Source organism: Ursus americanus, chromosome 5, assembly GCF_024610735.1.
Source record: "Ursus americanus isolate L20-20 chromosome 5, mUrsAme1.1.p, whole genome shotgun sequence".
In the NCBI taxonomy this organism is placed as follows: domain Eukaryota; kingdom Metazoa; phylum Chordata; class Mammalia; order Carnivora; family Ursidae; genus Ursus; species Ursus americanus.
In genome coordinates this window covers 24,555,022-24,572,461 of record NC_142131.1, presented here as the reverse complement: position 1 = coordinate 24,572,461, position 17,440 = coordinate 24,555,022, and the positions used below count along the sequence as shown (strand labels likewise).

General features: G+C 39.1%; 1 protein-coding gene across 6 annotated transcripts in view; it reads left to right on the top strand.

The window, feature by feature from the left end:
- VCAN (versican) overlaps positions 1–17,440 on the top strand; it is a 155,300-nt gene that overhangs the window by 89,448 nt on the left and 48,412 nt on the right. For 4 of the 6 annotated variants that reach the window (XM_087862007.1, XM_045796328.2, XM_045796329.2 and 1 more), the window contains one exon: positions 1,464–4,469. The exons of the other annotated variants lie outside the window; for them this stretch is intronic. In XM_087862007.1, the coding sequence (XP_087718133.1) occupies positions 1,464–4,469 (3,006 nt within the window). The remainder of the gene's footprint in view (positions 1–1,463; positions 4,470–17,440) is intronic. 6 annotated transcript variants of the gene reach the window in all.

The following is a 17,440-nucleotide window of genomic DNA, read 5'->3' as shown; positions in this document are numbered from 1 at the left end:
TACATAAAGCTTCATCCTTTGTGCTGTACGTTCTGTGGGTTTGGACAAATACATAACGACATGTATTTACAATTCTTGTATCACACACAGCAGTTTCACTGCCCTAGTATCATTAAGTTTTGACAGAATAGATGGAGTTCAAAGGTATCCAGTTTAGTTTTCCAATGACTCCTGTTTGGGGATTACTGAGAGTTAGACACAGATATTACAGATACTACAGATACGACAGCTCTCATCAGGCAGAGCTAGCATTCGCCATACAGCTAGTTTTAAGTCATACAGAATGTGGCGAGACAATGACTACCGGTTTCCTTAGAACAGTTTCTTCTGAGTTTAGTGGTGACTAGCTTTTGATTTTTAAAAAATCCAATTTTTTCGTAAGAAACAAAACCTTTGCCTGCAAAGCTGCTGCATTTTCCCTATGTTGAAAGGGAATCTTGTCTATAGCATTGTCACTTTTACACTCAATTTTAATTTCTTTAAAAAGGAGAGGCCATTCTCTGTAAATCTGGAGGCATTATAATGTAGCATTTTATGATGACATGTTACTTTTTATTGCCTGAGCCCATTCTTTCTGATGCTGAGAGTTGTTTCCAGGGATTTGTAATTACAGACCTAAAATATATCATGTGGGTACTTTACTTCCTGTTCTACTTTTGCGTTTCATGCTAAAGTAAGCCTGGAACCAGGACCCTTATAAGAGTTACAAACATAGTGTGTAGAACATAGAGCAAAACGTGGAACTATCACAAATGCCAAGCAGCCTCTGCCAGAAACATCTGATTGTTTATTAGAGACCCAAGGCTACACTACAGAGTTGAAATGAAGATGAAGACAAATGTCCCAACACCTGGACTCAAGTGAAGGGTGGTATTAAAAAGTTTAATATCCTGTTTTTATGAAGCCCTCCACATTATGGACAATGTAATAGTTTACATGTAACTCGGGTACATTTGATGTGGCTTTTTTGTTGTTTTGCAATCTGCGGCACTCCCTTTCCCCTGAGACACAGCGCAGCTTGAGAAGGAGGGAGAAAGCTAGAGGCAGGGGACAGAAGAGGACTTCAGAATAGTATTACCGCATTTTCCGACTAGGCCCCAAGTTGCTTCTGTAATTTCTGATAAGTAACCTATCTACCGTTTCCATACTCTGCATTTATATGGTTTTGGACTTCTCCTTGTCTTAAAACTACAAAATATTCATTTTCCTTAACTGAAAGCAGTCATTCATCCTCATGAAGGAAAGCAGGGATAAACCTTACAATGTAAAACAAGTGATGAGTTTGTGACTATGATATGTTCGATTGTCTGCCCTTGAGTTAATTTAATTATAGTTTCTAGATACCCTTCATCACAAAACACTTCTGGGTCACCCCAAAATACACAGCAGCACTTCACAAACACTGGACGTACAACTTTTTATTAGTGACTTGTCTAATCAACTCTTTGAAATTATTTTTCTAGCTAAACAGAATATATCAGAGGCTACAACCATCGAACTGAATATCCTTGCAGAAACTGCATCATCCAGTCTTTCTGAAGAACTACAAATGGTACCCGACAGAACAACACCAGTCATCCCTCTAATCACCGAATTACCTATCATTACAACAAAGTCCCCTCCTGTGGGAAATATGGTCAATTTTGAGCAGAAAACCACAGTTCAGGCTCAAGCTATCACACACAGATTAGCCACCGAATCATCCACACCTGCTGGGAGTACCATGAAGCCTTGGGATATGGACTACTACTCACCTTCTGCTTTAGAACCACTTGGAAAGCCAGACATACCTGAAATTCAGAAAGAAGTACCCCAGAGTACAACTGTCGTCTCCCATCATACTACCGATTCATGGGATGGTGTCAGGGAAGACAAACAAATCCAAGAATCAGTTACACAAATTGAACAAATAGAAGTGGGTCCCTTGGTAACATCTATGGAAATCTCAAGGCACATTCCTTCAAAGGAATTGTCCACAACTGAAACACCATTTGTGTCTACAACAATGACCCTGGAATCCAAAACTGAAAAGAAAACAGTAAGCACTATATCTGAATCTCTGACCACAAGCCACTATGGATTCACCTTGGGAGAAGATGACAGTGAAGACAGAACATTTACAGTTAGATCTGCTCAGAGCACCTTGGTCTTTAGCAAAATACCTGAAGTTGTTACAGTGTCAAAGACTTCAGAAGATACCGCTGCCACTCCACTAGAGGACAGGGAGCCGATCTCAGCATCAACAATTCTTTCACCTGTAACTATGCCTGACAGTGATGGATCATCCACAGACAACTGGGAAGAGGAACAAACTAATGGAAGGATAACTGAAGATTTTTCTGGCCAATATGTGTCCACCACACCTTTCCCGTCACGGCATCATACGGAAGTAGAATTGTTTCCTTATTCTGGTGATAAAAGATTAGTTGAGGAAATACCCACAGTTATTTATCCCTCTCCACAAACAGAAATGGCACAAGGAAGAGAAAGAACAGAAACACTAAGTCCAGAGATGAGAACAGATACTTATACTGATGATGAGATACAGGAAAAGATCACCAAAGATCCATTTATAGGAAAAATAGAGGAGGAAGGCTTCTCTGGAATGAAGTTCTCTACAGCTTCGTCAGAGGAAATTCATCTTACAGAGTCTGCAGTGGAAATGACCAGATCTTTTGATTACCCAGCGATGACAACAACAAAGCTCAGTGTAGTGCCAACAGAGGCAAGAGATGTGGAGGAAGACTCTACAAAAACACCGGTTGAATTAGAAACAGATGGCTATCAAGATACTACAAAGTATGGTGAGGGTATCACAACAGTGCATTTGAGCCACAGCACTTTAAATGTGGAGGTGGTCACTGTATCAAAATGGGCATGGGATGAAGATAATACAACAGTGAAGCCGTTAGAGTCCACAGAAGATGCAGGCCCTCCAAAATTGCCCCCTGCCTTATTTACCACTACAGAAGTGAGTGGGAAGGATAAAGAAATCCCAAGTCACACTGAAGATGAAGGAGATGAATTTACTCTTATCCTAGGTAGTACTCAAAAGCCATTAGAAGAGTTTACCGAGGAAGACACAACAGACCATGGGAAATTCACAGTTGGATTTCAGCCAACTACGTCAATTGGTATTGTGGAAAAGCCGACTTTGAGAGATTCTACAACTGAAGAAAGAGTTCCACCTATCACAAGCGTGGAAGACCAAGTCGTTCATGCAACCACAGAAGGAAGTGCTTTGGATGAAGAAGATATGGATGTCTCTAAGCCAGTATCTACTGTCCCCCAATTTGTAGACACTTCAGACGTGGAAGGATTGGCATTTGTTAATTATAGTAGCACCGAAGAACCTACTGCTGATGTAGACAGCTCCCCTACTGTTCCTCTTTCTATAATCCCCCAGACAGAATGGGGAGTGTTGGTACCTTCTGTTCCACCAGAAGGGGAAGTTCTAGGTGAACCCTCTCAAGACATACATGTCATTAATCAGACTCACCTCGAAACAGCAATTTCCCCTGAAACTGTAAGAACAACAACAGAAATTACACAGGGAACAGGTCAGGAAGAATTCCCTTGGAAAGAACCGGCCACAGAGAAACCATTTCCTACTCTCAGTTCTACAGCTGCCATAGCCGAGGAGGCAGCAACACTTGTGGGTGAACAAGAGCGTGACAGGTCACCATATACAGTCTCTGAAGACAGGTTGGCGACAGCTTCGGAGAGAGTCCCAGTTGTCGAAACAACTCCAGTTGGAAAAATTGAGCATAGTATGTCTTATCCACCTCGTGCTGTCACGGAGCACAAAGCAGAAACAGATGAAGTGGTAACACCAAGCACAGGGCCAATGGTGTCTTTGAGTCCAGAGCCTGAAGAGAAAGATGAGATGGAAAGTGCTAGTCTGGGGGAATTTGTGTCTCCTTTCAGCACCCATGTTCCCCAGCTTACAGAGGAAACCACTACTGAGAAAAGAGAGAAAACATCCCTAGATTATATTGATGTAGGCTCAGGTTTATTCGAAAAGCCCACAGCCACAGAACTCCCAGAGTTGTCAACAATTAAAGCCACTGTTCCGAGTGATATCACTGCTGCCTTCAGTTCAGTAGAAAGACTCCATACAACCTCAGCATCCAAGCCATCCTCAGCAGCCACTGAGAAACCGCCTCTCATTGACAGGGAGCCTGGAGAAGAATCAACCAGTGACATGGTCATCATCGGAGAGTCAACATCTCGTGTTCCTCCCACTACCCTGGAGGATGTTGTAGGGAAGGAAATGGAAACTGATATTGACAGAGAGTATTTCACAACTTCAAGTCCTCCCTCCTCTACGCAGCCTGCAAGACCACCCACTGTGGAAGGCAAAGAGGCCATCAGACCTCAGGCAATTTCCACTCCAGAACCCCCAGCAGGGACAAAATTCCACCCTGACATTAATGTTTTTATTATTGAGGTCAGAGAAAACAAGACAGGTAAGTCTTTGCTTTCTAGACATACCAGTCAAGGCAATCAGCATTTTATCTTGAAAATTACTTTTGGAAAAAAAAAAAAATCAACATACCAAATGCTGCCATTAGAAGATAACTGGAGTGTGAAAAAAATTCTGTATTTTAGCTTCATATATTGTACAAGAATTGGAAGAATATGTTATTTGGAAGAATGTTAGATACGATGGTATTTTAAAAGTCCTAAGAAGCCCTGCTTTGTCATCTAATATAACCAATCATCACTGTTACATCACTTCGGAACATGCAGAACAAAGTGTTTTAATTTCAGTGTCTTTCCATGCATTACTACTCAAGTGTAGTACTAGACTGTGTTAACATTCCATTGGTCTTTAACTATTAACCTTCAGTACTTACACTGTGGACAGCTAAAACTGTATTGCACATGTCTAGGGCTGGTAGAAGGACGTCTAAAGGTTTGCTTTGGTTTTTTTTCTCTCCCAGGATTTTATAGGTTTGTCGTACAGCTTGTGGGGTGGGTACCAGGTCTGTAGTTGAAATGTTATTTTAATGCCTGTTGAGCATACTGTTAAGCTGTTGTCCTCGGGTATTTTAATGAGGCTTTACGTATTTAGAACAAATACAGCCTAGCTCAGTTCTAGAAAGTGCTATAGTTCGGTGTGTCACATATAATTTCAGATATGGGTATGTCAGCATTACCTCTGTTCCCTAAAAGCCAGGCTGTTAATGTTATTTATTTTATGATTTAATTGTTTCATCTCTAGGAATTTTTATGATGCCTTCTATTCTGCTCAAACATTTTATTTTTCTCTCCAGCAAAATTCTTAAAAACTGTTTCTTTACATTGAATAATACTTGAAGTTTTCATTATCGAGCATAACTTATTGCTTCCTAAAGGTCAGACTGCACCATCTTTTGACTTTGGTAAGCTGAGCTGACAACACGTAGTGAATACAGTTTAGTAGATCAATTCAGGTTTGTATCTTTTTAACTTGGAAGTTGAGATCACTGATTTAGTGAAGTTGCTATATTCTAGTTTGAATATGTGAATTGAAAGAATAAATAGTTATTTTTTCCTTGACTGGGGTCCGAGAGGTTGGGCTAGAAGATTTTTTTTTTTTTTTGTACGTTTTCTCATACTGTTGCAATATTCCTCTCAGGGTGTCATTTTCTTAAGAGTGATGCTATCCTCATTAGAGTGCTCAGGAGTGCACCTGTTGGAAACGAACAGGCAGCTCCAATGTCAGGTCAGCTAGCTTCCAGGGCTGTAGGTGGAAACTTCATGCTTCTAATATCCAGAATGTTCTCAGTGTAATCTCCCACAGAGCAGTAAATATAAGGAAATACATTCCCAGAGTATTGCCGTTAATCTCCACTTGATAGTACAGTTGAAAGAGGCCAGGATTGGACATTACTGTCCTGCTAATGATGCTGTTTCTTGGAAATATTTATCGTGTCTCCTATCTCTTACATTCCTTTTCCACCTCTTGAAACTGGGGTCAGAGAGAGAAGATGAGTTGCCAAGTAGTGGAAATGAGGATTGCTGTTAGTAGGGCTGGAAAAGTGACAAGATGGTATTACTATGAAAAAGAAAAAACGGAAGTGAAAAGGAATTACTATTAGCACTTAATTTGAGAATTTTTTAAAAATGCTTGAGTGACTATGCAGAAGTTTTTCCCAATTTAGATGACTCTCAAGTCAGTGTAGATACTCAGTTAAATCGAATAATATAGAAAACAGTAAAAACTATTCTGCATTTAAAAACTCTTCTAAATGGGAAACTGTGTGATAAGGTTAAGGTGATCAAATTACAAAATAGAAAGTGTGCAACTTGATCTCCCTGTAAGCATTGACCGTCATCAGAAAAAAAAATCTAAGTTTGTAAATGGCGACTCAGAATGAAGGGTCTGAGTAACCTGACCCAGAAACCATTTATACAAGGTGTGTGTTTACATTGGAGTTGTTGACTTAGTTCAGCTGTGTCTGGGAGATGTGCCTAGGTGTGTCCTCTTCCTTCCTCCACTTTTAAAACATGGGACCATGATTTGCTTTCAAACCAGTTTTTCTTCAGCATTGATAACAGTAGGTCAGAAAACTCTGTGGAAAGGGAATTGTTGGGTATCGCCATCAGGACAAGATTCCAGTGTGTGTGTGGTGGGGCAGGGCGGGGGATAGCCTGTATCTATCTAGTTCCCTCCCTCCGTCTCTCTCTGCCTCTCTCTGTTTCCCTCTTTCATCTATCGTTTTTTATGTCTGTCATTCTCCTTAAGACTAAAAGCATTGTTTATTGTCTTGACAATGAGGTTTAGTCAGATCCAACTGCTCACTTTTACTAATTTTACTTGTTTTCTATGAGAAATTTAATTTTTCAAGCATCTTGAACTTTGGCAAGGAAAAATGTTAAAGCAGATGTTAAGTTAATGGATTCTAAGGCAGGTGTACATTAATAAGGAAAAAATACATATGTGCCTGGGAACCAACTTCTTTATGTATCGAGACACATTTTTCCAGATTGGAAAATCCTCGGTTCATGTATGAACTTGTATAAATCTACTCACAAACATAGAACCGACCTCTACACATACCGTGCATTCAAGTAAGCAAAAATGCCACCCGTGCTACACTAAACCAAGGCGTTCATAATTTTTTGCTGTGCTCAGCAAGTCATATAAATCTTGATTTTTTTTAACTGCTATGAAACAAAACATGCTACTCAAGACACATTTATGTTACATTTGCTGAAATGGATCTTAATAGCAGTTTAAGGTGCTGTTGCTGGAGGGCAACTGTAGTTAGCAGTCAAAAAAAAATCTGAAGGAACTTTTCAGCTCATAAAAGTTTTATGAGCTGAAAAATGCTATGGGGTGTGTTTAACAGTGGTTCAGGGGATACTGAAAACATGACTCCTTTCTACTTCAGGAGTAATTTGCACACCTGCATTTTGAAAAATTATTGAAAGGTTTTCTTTGTGAACATGTGTGAATTCTACAGGATTCAGTGGTGTGGGAAGAGTTTCTTCGATTCCGTACTTTTGTTTTTTTAAAGAACGCCCCTCTAAGTCATCGAAAATGTCACAAGTTGGTGTGACAGAACTGTGAATGTTTTTAAAAACTGCTATGACGCTATCTTTAAACTAAATAATTATTTGGAGATGTACAGATATTAAATTCAAACAGTCTTATGCAAATTCTCATACTTATAACCTTAAAAATAGGTGGTTTATTAGGTTTTTTCTTAAATGAGTTCATATATACTACATATTGTTTGTCAGGCTAGCTTGATGTTCTTTGTTTCATCAAGCATTCTTTTTTGCTAGTTTTATAGTTTATATCTAAGTGTAAGGCAGGTGTAAGGCCAATATTAAACTAAAATGATACAGATACTAAGATAGTTATAAAATTATTAAAGTAATGGTATTAAAAATTAATGAGATGTTGAGAAAGATAATTTTGGCCTCTATCTTAGAATTCATTTTGCTTGGTTTCTGTATTGAAAATTATGGCACCTTATTGCTTACATCATTGAGAAATAACTCTCATGATAATTCCTGTATTTCTGTTTGTATTTTGGAGAATTGTACACAAAGCTAAAGGTGTTGAGGAGAGGATGAAGAATAAGGGACATTATCTCTGAGAACAAGAGATAGACACCTGGGTGGTATATGGCAATATTTATCTCCTTGCATGCACAGTCATCATTTTTTAAAGGGCAATTTTTTTTTGTTTTTTTTGTTTTAATTTTTAAAATTATTTATTTATTATTAACATAAAATGTATTATTTATATCAGGGGTACAGGTCTGTGATTCATCAGTCTTACACAATACACAGCACTCACCATAACACATACCCTCCCCAGGGTCTATCACCCAGCCGCCTCATCCCTCCCACCCCCCTCCACTCCAGCAACCCTCAGTTTATTTGCTGAGATTAAGAGTCTCTTATGGTTTGTCTCCCTTTCTGGTTTCTTCTTGTTTCACTTTTGCCTCTTCCCCTATGATGCTCTGCCTTGTTTCTCAAATTCCACATATCAGTGAGATCATATGATGATTGTCTTTCTCTTAATGGCTTATTTTGCTTAGCATAGTACCCTCTAGTTCCATCCATGTCCTTGCAAATGATAAGATTTCATTTTTTGATGGCTGCATAATATTCCATTGTGTATATATACCACATCATCTTTATCCGTTCATCTGTCAATGGATATCTGGGCTCTTTCCATAGTTTGGCTATTGTGAACATTGCTGCTATAAACATTGGGGTGCAGCTGCCCCTTCGGACCACTACATTTGTATCTTTGGGGTCAATACACAGTAGTGCAATTGCTGGGTCACAGGGTAGCTCTATTTTCAACTTTTTGAGGAACCTCCATACTGTTTTCCAGAGTGGCTGCACCAGCTTGCATTCCCACCAACAGTGTAGGAGGGTTCCCCTTTCTCTGCATCTTTGCCAACATCTGTTGTCTCCTGACTTGTTAATTTTAGCCGTTCTGACTGGTGTGAGGTGGTATCTCACTGTGGTTTTGATTTGTATTTCCCTGATGCTGAGTGCTGTTGAGCACTTTTTCATGTGTCTTTTGGCCATTTGGATGTCATCTTTGCAGAAATGTCTGTTCATGTCTTTTGTAAAAGGCAATGTTTACGTGAGATTGCTTCATATAACTTTTCAAAATCACATATTTTTCATTTTGATAGACTTGATTATGTAGGAAAAAAACTTTCAGATTTTTTATTATAGGAGCAGACTCCTTTCTTCAAACAAAATCTTATTAGAAACACTGTATTTTGAGCAGATAAAAGAGCAGCCATTCTGGTTAATATTTGACAGGCGGCCACGCTCACCACTGTACAGCCACGCTGCCCTGTTCTGGTTAACATTTGAGAAAGGAGATCAGGATCCCCAGTCTCTTGGAACCTCTCTCTTACCTTGTGGGAGTTTCTAAACTAAAATGTACCTCAGATCACAGCCGGAAAAAGAATGATATGATCTAGCTAATTAGAAAGAAAGCAGCCACAATTATTCGTTCCTGAATGAATTGATTTTTTTTAACATAAAAGCATTTTTTAAATCGGTCTGATTATCAATACTTTATCTCACTATCATCCTACACATTCACTGATATTTACCTCTGAATAACTTTGTATGATGCAAAATAAAGCAAATTAAGCAAATCTAGGGTTTTTTCCCAAAGCTTTTATTTATTTATTTATTTATTTGACAGAGAGAGAGAGCACACAAGCAAGAGGAGAGGCAGGCACAGGGAGAGAGAGAAGCAGGCTCTCTGCTGAGCAGGGAGCCCAATGAGGGGCTCAATGCCAGTATCCTGGGATCATGACCCAGGCCGAAGGCAGACGCTTAACCTACCGAGCCACCCAGGCGCCTGCAAATCTAGTTTCAATCTCATCGATGCCTACGCATCATCAAGGTAGTACGTAGTTACGTCTCAGAATATCACATGTATGTGCAGGGCTAAATCATTATCAAGCTCACAGAGCTTGATACTTTCAGGGCACGGTTTACATATATTTTCATGTTTAAACTTCAGAGATCATTTGTGAGACAGCTAGGGAAAGTATCGCAGATGGGCAAATGGAGGCACACGTTTAGGTTTAGTTTGCTGCTAAAATGGGTGATGACGTATGCTATTCAGATGCCTTCTGTGGCAAGAGAACAGCATCCTGAAATTGGTAGCCCTGGGTTTGGGCTGCTTCTTTCCTGCAGAATTTTGGAGCACATCCCCGAAATTGGTTGGGGCTGGTGCTTGCACACATGAGTGGTTCTCTTTGCTGGGCTCCCGCTGTGGCTTCCTGCCAGAGAAGCACATTTTTTTCTGCAGGGATTAGGATGGCTTCTGCCATCCCTCCTTCTCGCTGCCTGAAATCTAGAAAAGGATTGAGTTCCTCTTCTATTAGTCAAATCATGAGAAGGGAGGAGGCTATCTTCCCTTTGTTTCTATACTTTGAGGAAAAGAATTGACCTTAGTGTTTCTAAATTATTAGTGAGCTTAACCCTGTACTACAGATCAAAGGTTACCTTTTTAAAAAGTCCTTCTAAGTGAAGTATTTTGTGTGTGTCACACTCACATGCACACACCACTCACATGTAGACACAAACACACAATAGACCCTCAATTTTTAAAATGCTCTATGAATGTTTTATTAACCCACTCACCTTGAGGAAAAATTTAAGAAACTGAAATTGTTTCTTCATAGGTTGAAGTTTAATGAAAGATGTGTTCCACAGATAGCTAAAAAGACCTTTGTTATCTTCCTAACATGAGCCTATTCTTTCTGAAAATAGCATTTGCAGTTACAACTTAAAGTTATCAGAACTACTACTGAGGTGGGGCATTATCTAAAGACAAATACCTAGCTGTCACTGGCAATGAACTTGAGAGAAAGGCACACACTGTCTTCCAGAAGAGCACAGTCCAGCAAGATCTATCTCTGGTTAAAGCTACAGCATGCCTAGTCCTTTGACAGGTGGTAAAAGAGGCACAAAATAAACATAAACTATAGACCCTGCTCCCAAGGACTTTAAATGCATTCTGGGGAGCCAGTATTAACCCAATCAGATATAATTACAGTACAGAAACATACAGTTGCACACTAGGTAACGTGGTACCAACTATAAATGGCAGTTGATGTCAGCCAAGGAGGGAATCAATGAAGACAGGGAAGTCAGAGAATATTTCATGAGAAGGGAGAAGCTTAAACTGGTCCTTGTTGGAGAGGAAGATCAAAAATAAATTACTAGAAACCAGTTATTAGCCTCTTGCTGCCCAGCAGAGGCTCATCAGTGGAGCTAAGGAGCCATAAGTATAATCAGGCATTTTTCTAAATAGCACTGGGATGACAGGGGGGCAAGGCCCACTTCAGAAGATGAATGCCTTCGTAGTATTCACCTGGAACCCATACAGGTGCGTGGACACCAGATACTCAGCCAACATCTTCGGGAGGGAGTGTTCTCATTCAGTGTTCCTGTTCTTCAGTGATTCATGCTTTTTAACAAATATAGCATCTTCTGTATGTTAAGTATGTTTAATTTTTTAAAATACATTCCCATGAAGTATCATGGTTCAGAATTACACACTTGTAAAGTTAAATGGCATGAAACTACTTCTTAAAGAGTGGGCTGTGTATTTTGAAAGGTGACTTAAAGGTTTATGCCATCTTAATTCAAGTGATTTTCGACTGAGTATGTTACAGAAGCAAGTGCTAGAAGTTGGAGAGTCTGGAGTCGGTCTCTCCTTTGATTATCTGCAGTGTAGACCCAGAAATTTCTTAAGTTCTCTGTCAGAATTTTTTCCAGTAAAATAGATGGAATGGCTATTATTATGTAGAAGGAATATTTCCTAAACTTTGATCCATACTCTTTTTCCCAAATCACAGGGATCACGAAACAAGGAAGTTGATCACATATGTATACGTACGCACACATACATGTATACACATCTATACATATAATATACAAATATGTTTTCTCATTTATTCAACAAGTAGTCAAGTAACGACCATGCACAAGATACTCCACCAGAGCTGGATTTTTGCAGCATGCTCTGTGAGACTGAATGAACGTGGATGGGTAGTCAGCTCCACAACATCCATGGCAGAGGCAGCTGACGCCGTGGAAGGAGCCTTTGGAAACAGTCCTGGGTTCATTGTCAGCATTGCGATTTCCATCTGTTTGGTCTTAAAAATTGCATTATCTCCAGAGGCCTCAGTTGTTATAACATTTAAAACATATAATAATACTACAAGCTCACCAGGATGCTCGGAGGAGAAAGGAATCTCTTCAAGGGCTTGCCCATCGCTGTGGCAGGCACATCACACAGTTAATGCTCCCATGACAACAAAGCACTACACGTCATGCCTGGCACTTGGGGACTACTGAGTACAAATTAATCCCCTCTCTGCTTTAGCGGTTATTTTATTCTGAACTTCTACATGTAGGGACACTTAGAATGTTTTGTACTGTAAATAGGTAAAAAATGGAATAATTTTAAAATTCAAGATTTAGGCCACGGGGAACCAGATATAATTATACTATAGTATCCACGTAACTGTAAGAGCTTGTTAAAATTTTAATCCTCTATGAATTGTGTTTGTCTAGGGTGATGCCATTTTGGGTGCAAATCAGAAGCAGCTGCAACCCTTATTTAAAATTTAAATGTAGTATTGATTCTACAGCACCTATATGTAGAATTCATTAGCTTTCTGCGCTTTTTTCATGTGTGAGAATTGGGCTTATGATTTTGATAACTACCCATTTAATTTTTTTTTTCCAAAGAAAAAGATCTTTTTACAAATTCTTTATAAATTTTTCCAGGTACTAGGCCTAGTCTCTTCTTGCATATTCATGGAATGCATGGGCATTCCCTGCTGTCTTTTTGTTGTTGTCAAGGAAACCCCCAGTTCTCTACACAGGGATTACATTCTTCTTTCTTAATAGCTCTTAGATCATTCATTTGTGCAATGAATAAAAAATGTATTCATGGGCCCAGACAGTGTTCAGAACATTTTTGAGGGAAAGGATGTAGCCAAGGGGAGAGACGTGCATCGTGAGAGGCGCAGTAGGGATAAAAGAAAAGGAAAAAGAAGTGCTCTCTGAGGTTTCATTTTAATGAGGTAAAATTGAAAATTGTATGTTTTTAATAAGGCATTGCCTATTTTTATGAATTTACAAAATTTATAACACTATACTTCAGTGAGGTACAAGAAGAAGAGTTGGCTATCCAGTTGCTTCATTGGTAGAATGATTCCAAGAAGGGGGCGCTGGCTGTGGGGTAGGAATTAGGGATGTGTTTTGGTGAAAACTGTTGTATTTTTTTTCATTTGTGTCGAAGTGCTTTGCATTTTTAACACCATAATTGAGGTGATAGAAAATGTAAAGTAGTCTTTCATCCTAGGGCATCATGTGAACAACTGAGAACCTGTTTTATTGTATTAAAAAGGGTGTTCCTTAGAGAGATATGCCGGTGTTTAGACTTTTTGAGTATGAATCAGGAGGAAAACACCTATCTATTGGCAAGAAGGCTGTAATTGTTCCTAAAAAGAATGATTTGATTCTTGAGAGGAAAATACATTATGATGAACCCTCTAAATACTCACTGGAATTATTGTGATAATGGACAAAGTATTTCTCCATAAATAATTTAAAGTATAAATAGGAAAGGAAGAATCTCTGGCTTGAGGGAAAAGTTTAATTATATTTCAGCATCTGTGTCTATAAAAAATTGACCTATCGTGTCGCGAGATTATGCCCAGATTTGCTTGCACACGTGTATAATCAGTACACACTACCTTGACTGGCTTCTGGTGGATTCATCTTTTGGCTTTGTGCCATAGTCTTCTTGGTCTCTAACAGGGTGATTTAGTTGCTTTGGCCATGTGCTGTGAAAAGTAAGTTTCTGAAGGTTTTGGTTTTCCTAAGTTGAGAAAGGAGAAAGGAAATATACTAAGGTATATTTCTATAGAGTATAACGGAATATAGTATGGTTACCATTTTTCACTATGCTGCACTCTCACCTTGCTCTGCTCTGGAAGGAAGCCATTTTACTATCTGCAGATGAAACATTCTCCTCCCATCTCTTCACACTCACTTCCAGGAAATAATTGGAGGTGTTGAAATAAAGTCATTCAGTCAAGCTATTGTGTGGCTAGAGAAAAGAAGATAACGCAATCTATTGCTTAATAGGGAAGACAACTTGAAATAATTAGTAAGCAAAAACATATAATAAAGGCTATTTGCTTGCGTTAGTAAAAAGATAAAACTAGACGTAATATGAGTAAATTAATAGAAGAAGCATCTTTATATTTGGCTTCACAGGAAACTCTGAAAGCTCATTCCCTCCCTGAGCAACCACCCAGCGTGCCGGGAGGACCCAGAGCTACACTACACCAGGCAGCTAACCAACAGTGACGCCATTCTGAGCACGGGGATTTGAGAAACACCAGGAAATGGCCCAATGCTGAAATATTGCCAACACGGCTTCTCAGCCCTGGCTGTCTATTAGAATGACCAGGAAGCCTCTAAGTAAAAAAGCCCATGACCCCATCCCTCATCAGACTATTTGAATCTGGATTTCTACTGGGGGGACTTGGGTATTTGTACTTTTTGTTAGTTTCTTAAATTTGCTTCATTTATTTTTCATTACTAGATATGTGTATTTTTAAATGCATCTCTTGTGATTTTGATAGTGAGTGTTGAACATCACTGGTAAAGTTAAGGCTTTCCAACCTGCAGACAGCTGGCTGAAGTAGACTCTCTTGGGGAAGGGAATGCTTTAAGCCTCTGCCAGTTAAGCTGTACTTTACCAGTTTTAAGGAGAAAAAGAATATGTCCAATTCAGTCTCCTCTGAGTGCCATGGTGCTCTTTGATCACATTTTGGGAAGTGTAGCTTTTGTCACAAGTGTTAAATGAACCTTGGCATCTGTAAGGAAGAAAATAGAATTAAATATCATTAAAATGTATGTTTTTAAAAAGTTTCCAGAATAATTATAATTGAATCAGAAGTAATGGTAAGGGGTGGAAAATATATCTTGAATTACCCAGACTGCATACCTCACTTTGCTGTGTCCATGTTACCTGCTCTGTATCAGCATGGAAACTGTAAGAAAATACATATGGTTATGGCTTAGGGATTCTTTTGACTCTACTACTGAAGTGACTTTGTTCATTATACATTTACATTCAGAAAAATGGTGATTACCACCCTGATATAAGCCTATATGGAAGGCTGGATTTGGAAAGAATGTGAACGAAAAAAAAAAATTTGCAACTGTGACTGTGCATTTAGATTATCTGGATTTTTATATCCAGAAAAGTCTTTACTGTTTGCGTTATCTGTATGGTTCCTTAGTTGTATCTCAGAATTCGATCTGCTATTGCAATCAAACGACAATAATGTCTTCAGCCCAAAATTCACATCTTTCAAAGGACGTATCAAACTCCAATAGAGTGTAACCATTTTCCTTCTTGATGTTAAGAAACCGAGCAGACATTCTTCCAACAAGATTCTCAACGAGGGGCTGAGTGGCAAGAGTATGAGATGCATTCATGTTTAAAGGATCCCTTCACTCACTTTAATTATGGAATACAGAATTTAGAATGGGAGGTGAAACAAAAATATAGACACAGCTAAGGAATTTGTAAATAAGAAACAATATGACCTAAGTCCTGCGGCATACAAATCAAAGATACAACCAATTTGGGCTGAGGAGTTTTAGAGAAGCTGTCCTGGAGAACTGAGGGCATTAGCTGGATCATTCATAAATGCATGGATGAAGTTCAAAGGAGGATTTATGAAGCATTCCAAGTTGGGGATGAGAGGGCTCTTCTTGAACAGAGGTTGAGCAAGGAATGAGGAGGATAATAAGATAGGGACATGGAGTTGCTGGGCTCCAAGGCAGAGAAGCAGAGAATTCTAACAGAGAACTGAAGGAAGAGGATAAATATGGGGACAACTAATGGGGCCATTCGAACACCCTCATGAAGAGGTCAGGTGGAAAAGGTGAGCAGAAACCGTTACTGACTTTTGAAGAAAGGAGTAACCTAATTAAAAATAAAATGGTGTCTGGTAAAGTTTATCTTACCAGCTATAATTTAGACAGAAAGGAAGTATAAACATATTTATGAGAGGCATTTTTTTGCTTTACTCAAAGCTTTTACTGAAATTTTAAATCCTTGATTCTGACCAAAGCGTTTTTCTAGTGTTAGGATATTTGGTATCTGTCTATCTATCTGTCATCTATCAAGGGCTTTGACGATGTTGAAGAACTAAAGTGAAAAAGATAATGTACTGCCTATGGTTGGTTTTATTTGTTATATTTTTAAGCAACTTTGAAACCTAAATAACCTGGCTTACTTCTCTTTCATATAGCTCCTTATCTTATTGTTCAGAAATTCTTGAAGGTCTCAAACTTACTTGATTATGCTCTCCAGGAAAGCCCTTGCTCTTTAAAAATTGGAAGTTACGAAGTCCCCTGGGCTTTTTCTATAAGTAAGAAGAGCCCACACTTGGTGATAGCTCCTTGAGCACTCTTAGACTAGATGACTGTATCTAAACACATACTTTCCACTTGAAGGAACAGCATTATTAGCGGATTATCTCAAGTTGGGGAAAAGAGATGATTCCCATTTATCATCCTCATAACATGTCTGCCTCTTAAAAGTGAGGCCATCAGAAACGCTTATGTTGTTTATCCACATATATTACCCTTTCTGGGTGTAAAATTCATGAATTGGGAAATCTCGAGCTCCTTGCTCTGCAGTGTAAGCTCACATGCTTGGGAGGTGCACCAGATGAAGCTCGGCTAGCAGAGTTAGTAGGGAGGTACGAGTCACAGACTCTAATGCTGGTCTCCCAACTTTTACGTCTCTCTCATCTCTGGCGAGATTGAGTATTGATATAAATATCACTTGATTTTCAGTTATTGAGGTAATTAGTTAAGGATGCAAAAATATCTGAAGAGATTTGGAGAGGGTGTTTATATCTTGATTACTAACATCAATTTTTGTAACATGCTGAGTCGGCACCTTTTTTAGTGTCTCAAATTCTGAGAATATTGGGGAATTTAGGATGTCTGAAACAATCTGATTGAAATTTATATTGGATGGGCGCGCCTAGGTGGCTCAGTGGATTAAGCGTCTGATTTCGGCTCAGGTCATGATCTCGGGGTTCTGGGATTGAGCCTGTATGGGGTTCCCCGCTCAGCGGGGAGTCTCCCTCTCTCTCTCCCCCTCCCCCTACTCGTGCCCTCTCTCTCTCTTTCCCTCTCCCTCTCTCTCTCCCTCTCTCTCTCTCTCTCCCTCTGTCAAATACATAAATAAAATCTTTTTAAAAAATTATATTAGATGATTTTCTTTGGTTCCTAAGGTGCCGGCATTTTATTTTACATTAAGAACACATCAAACGTGAATGAAATTGAGTCATTTGTTTCTGTCTGGTTGTTGGACCTATAGGTATGTGTCAGAAAA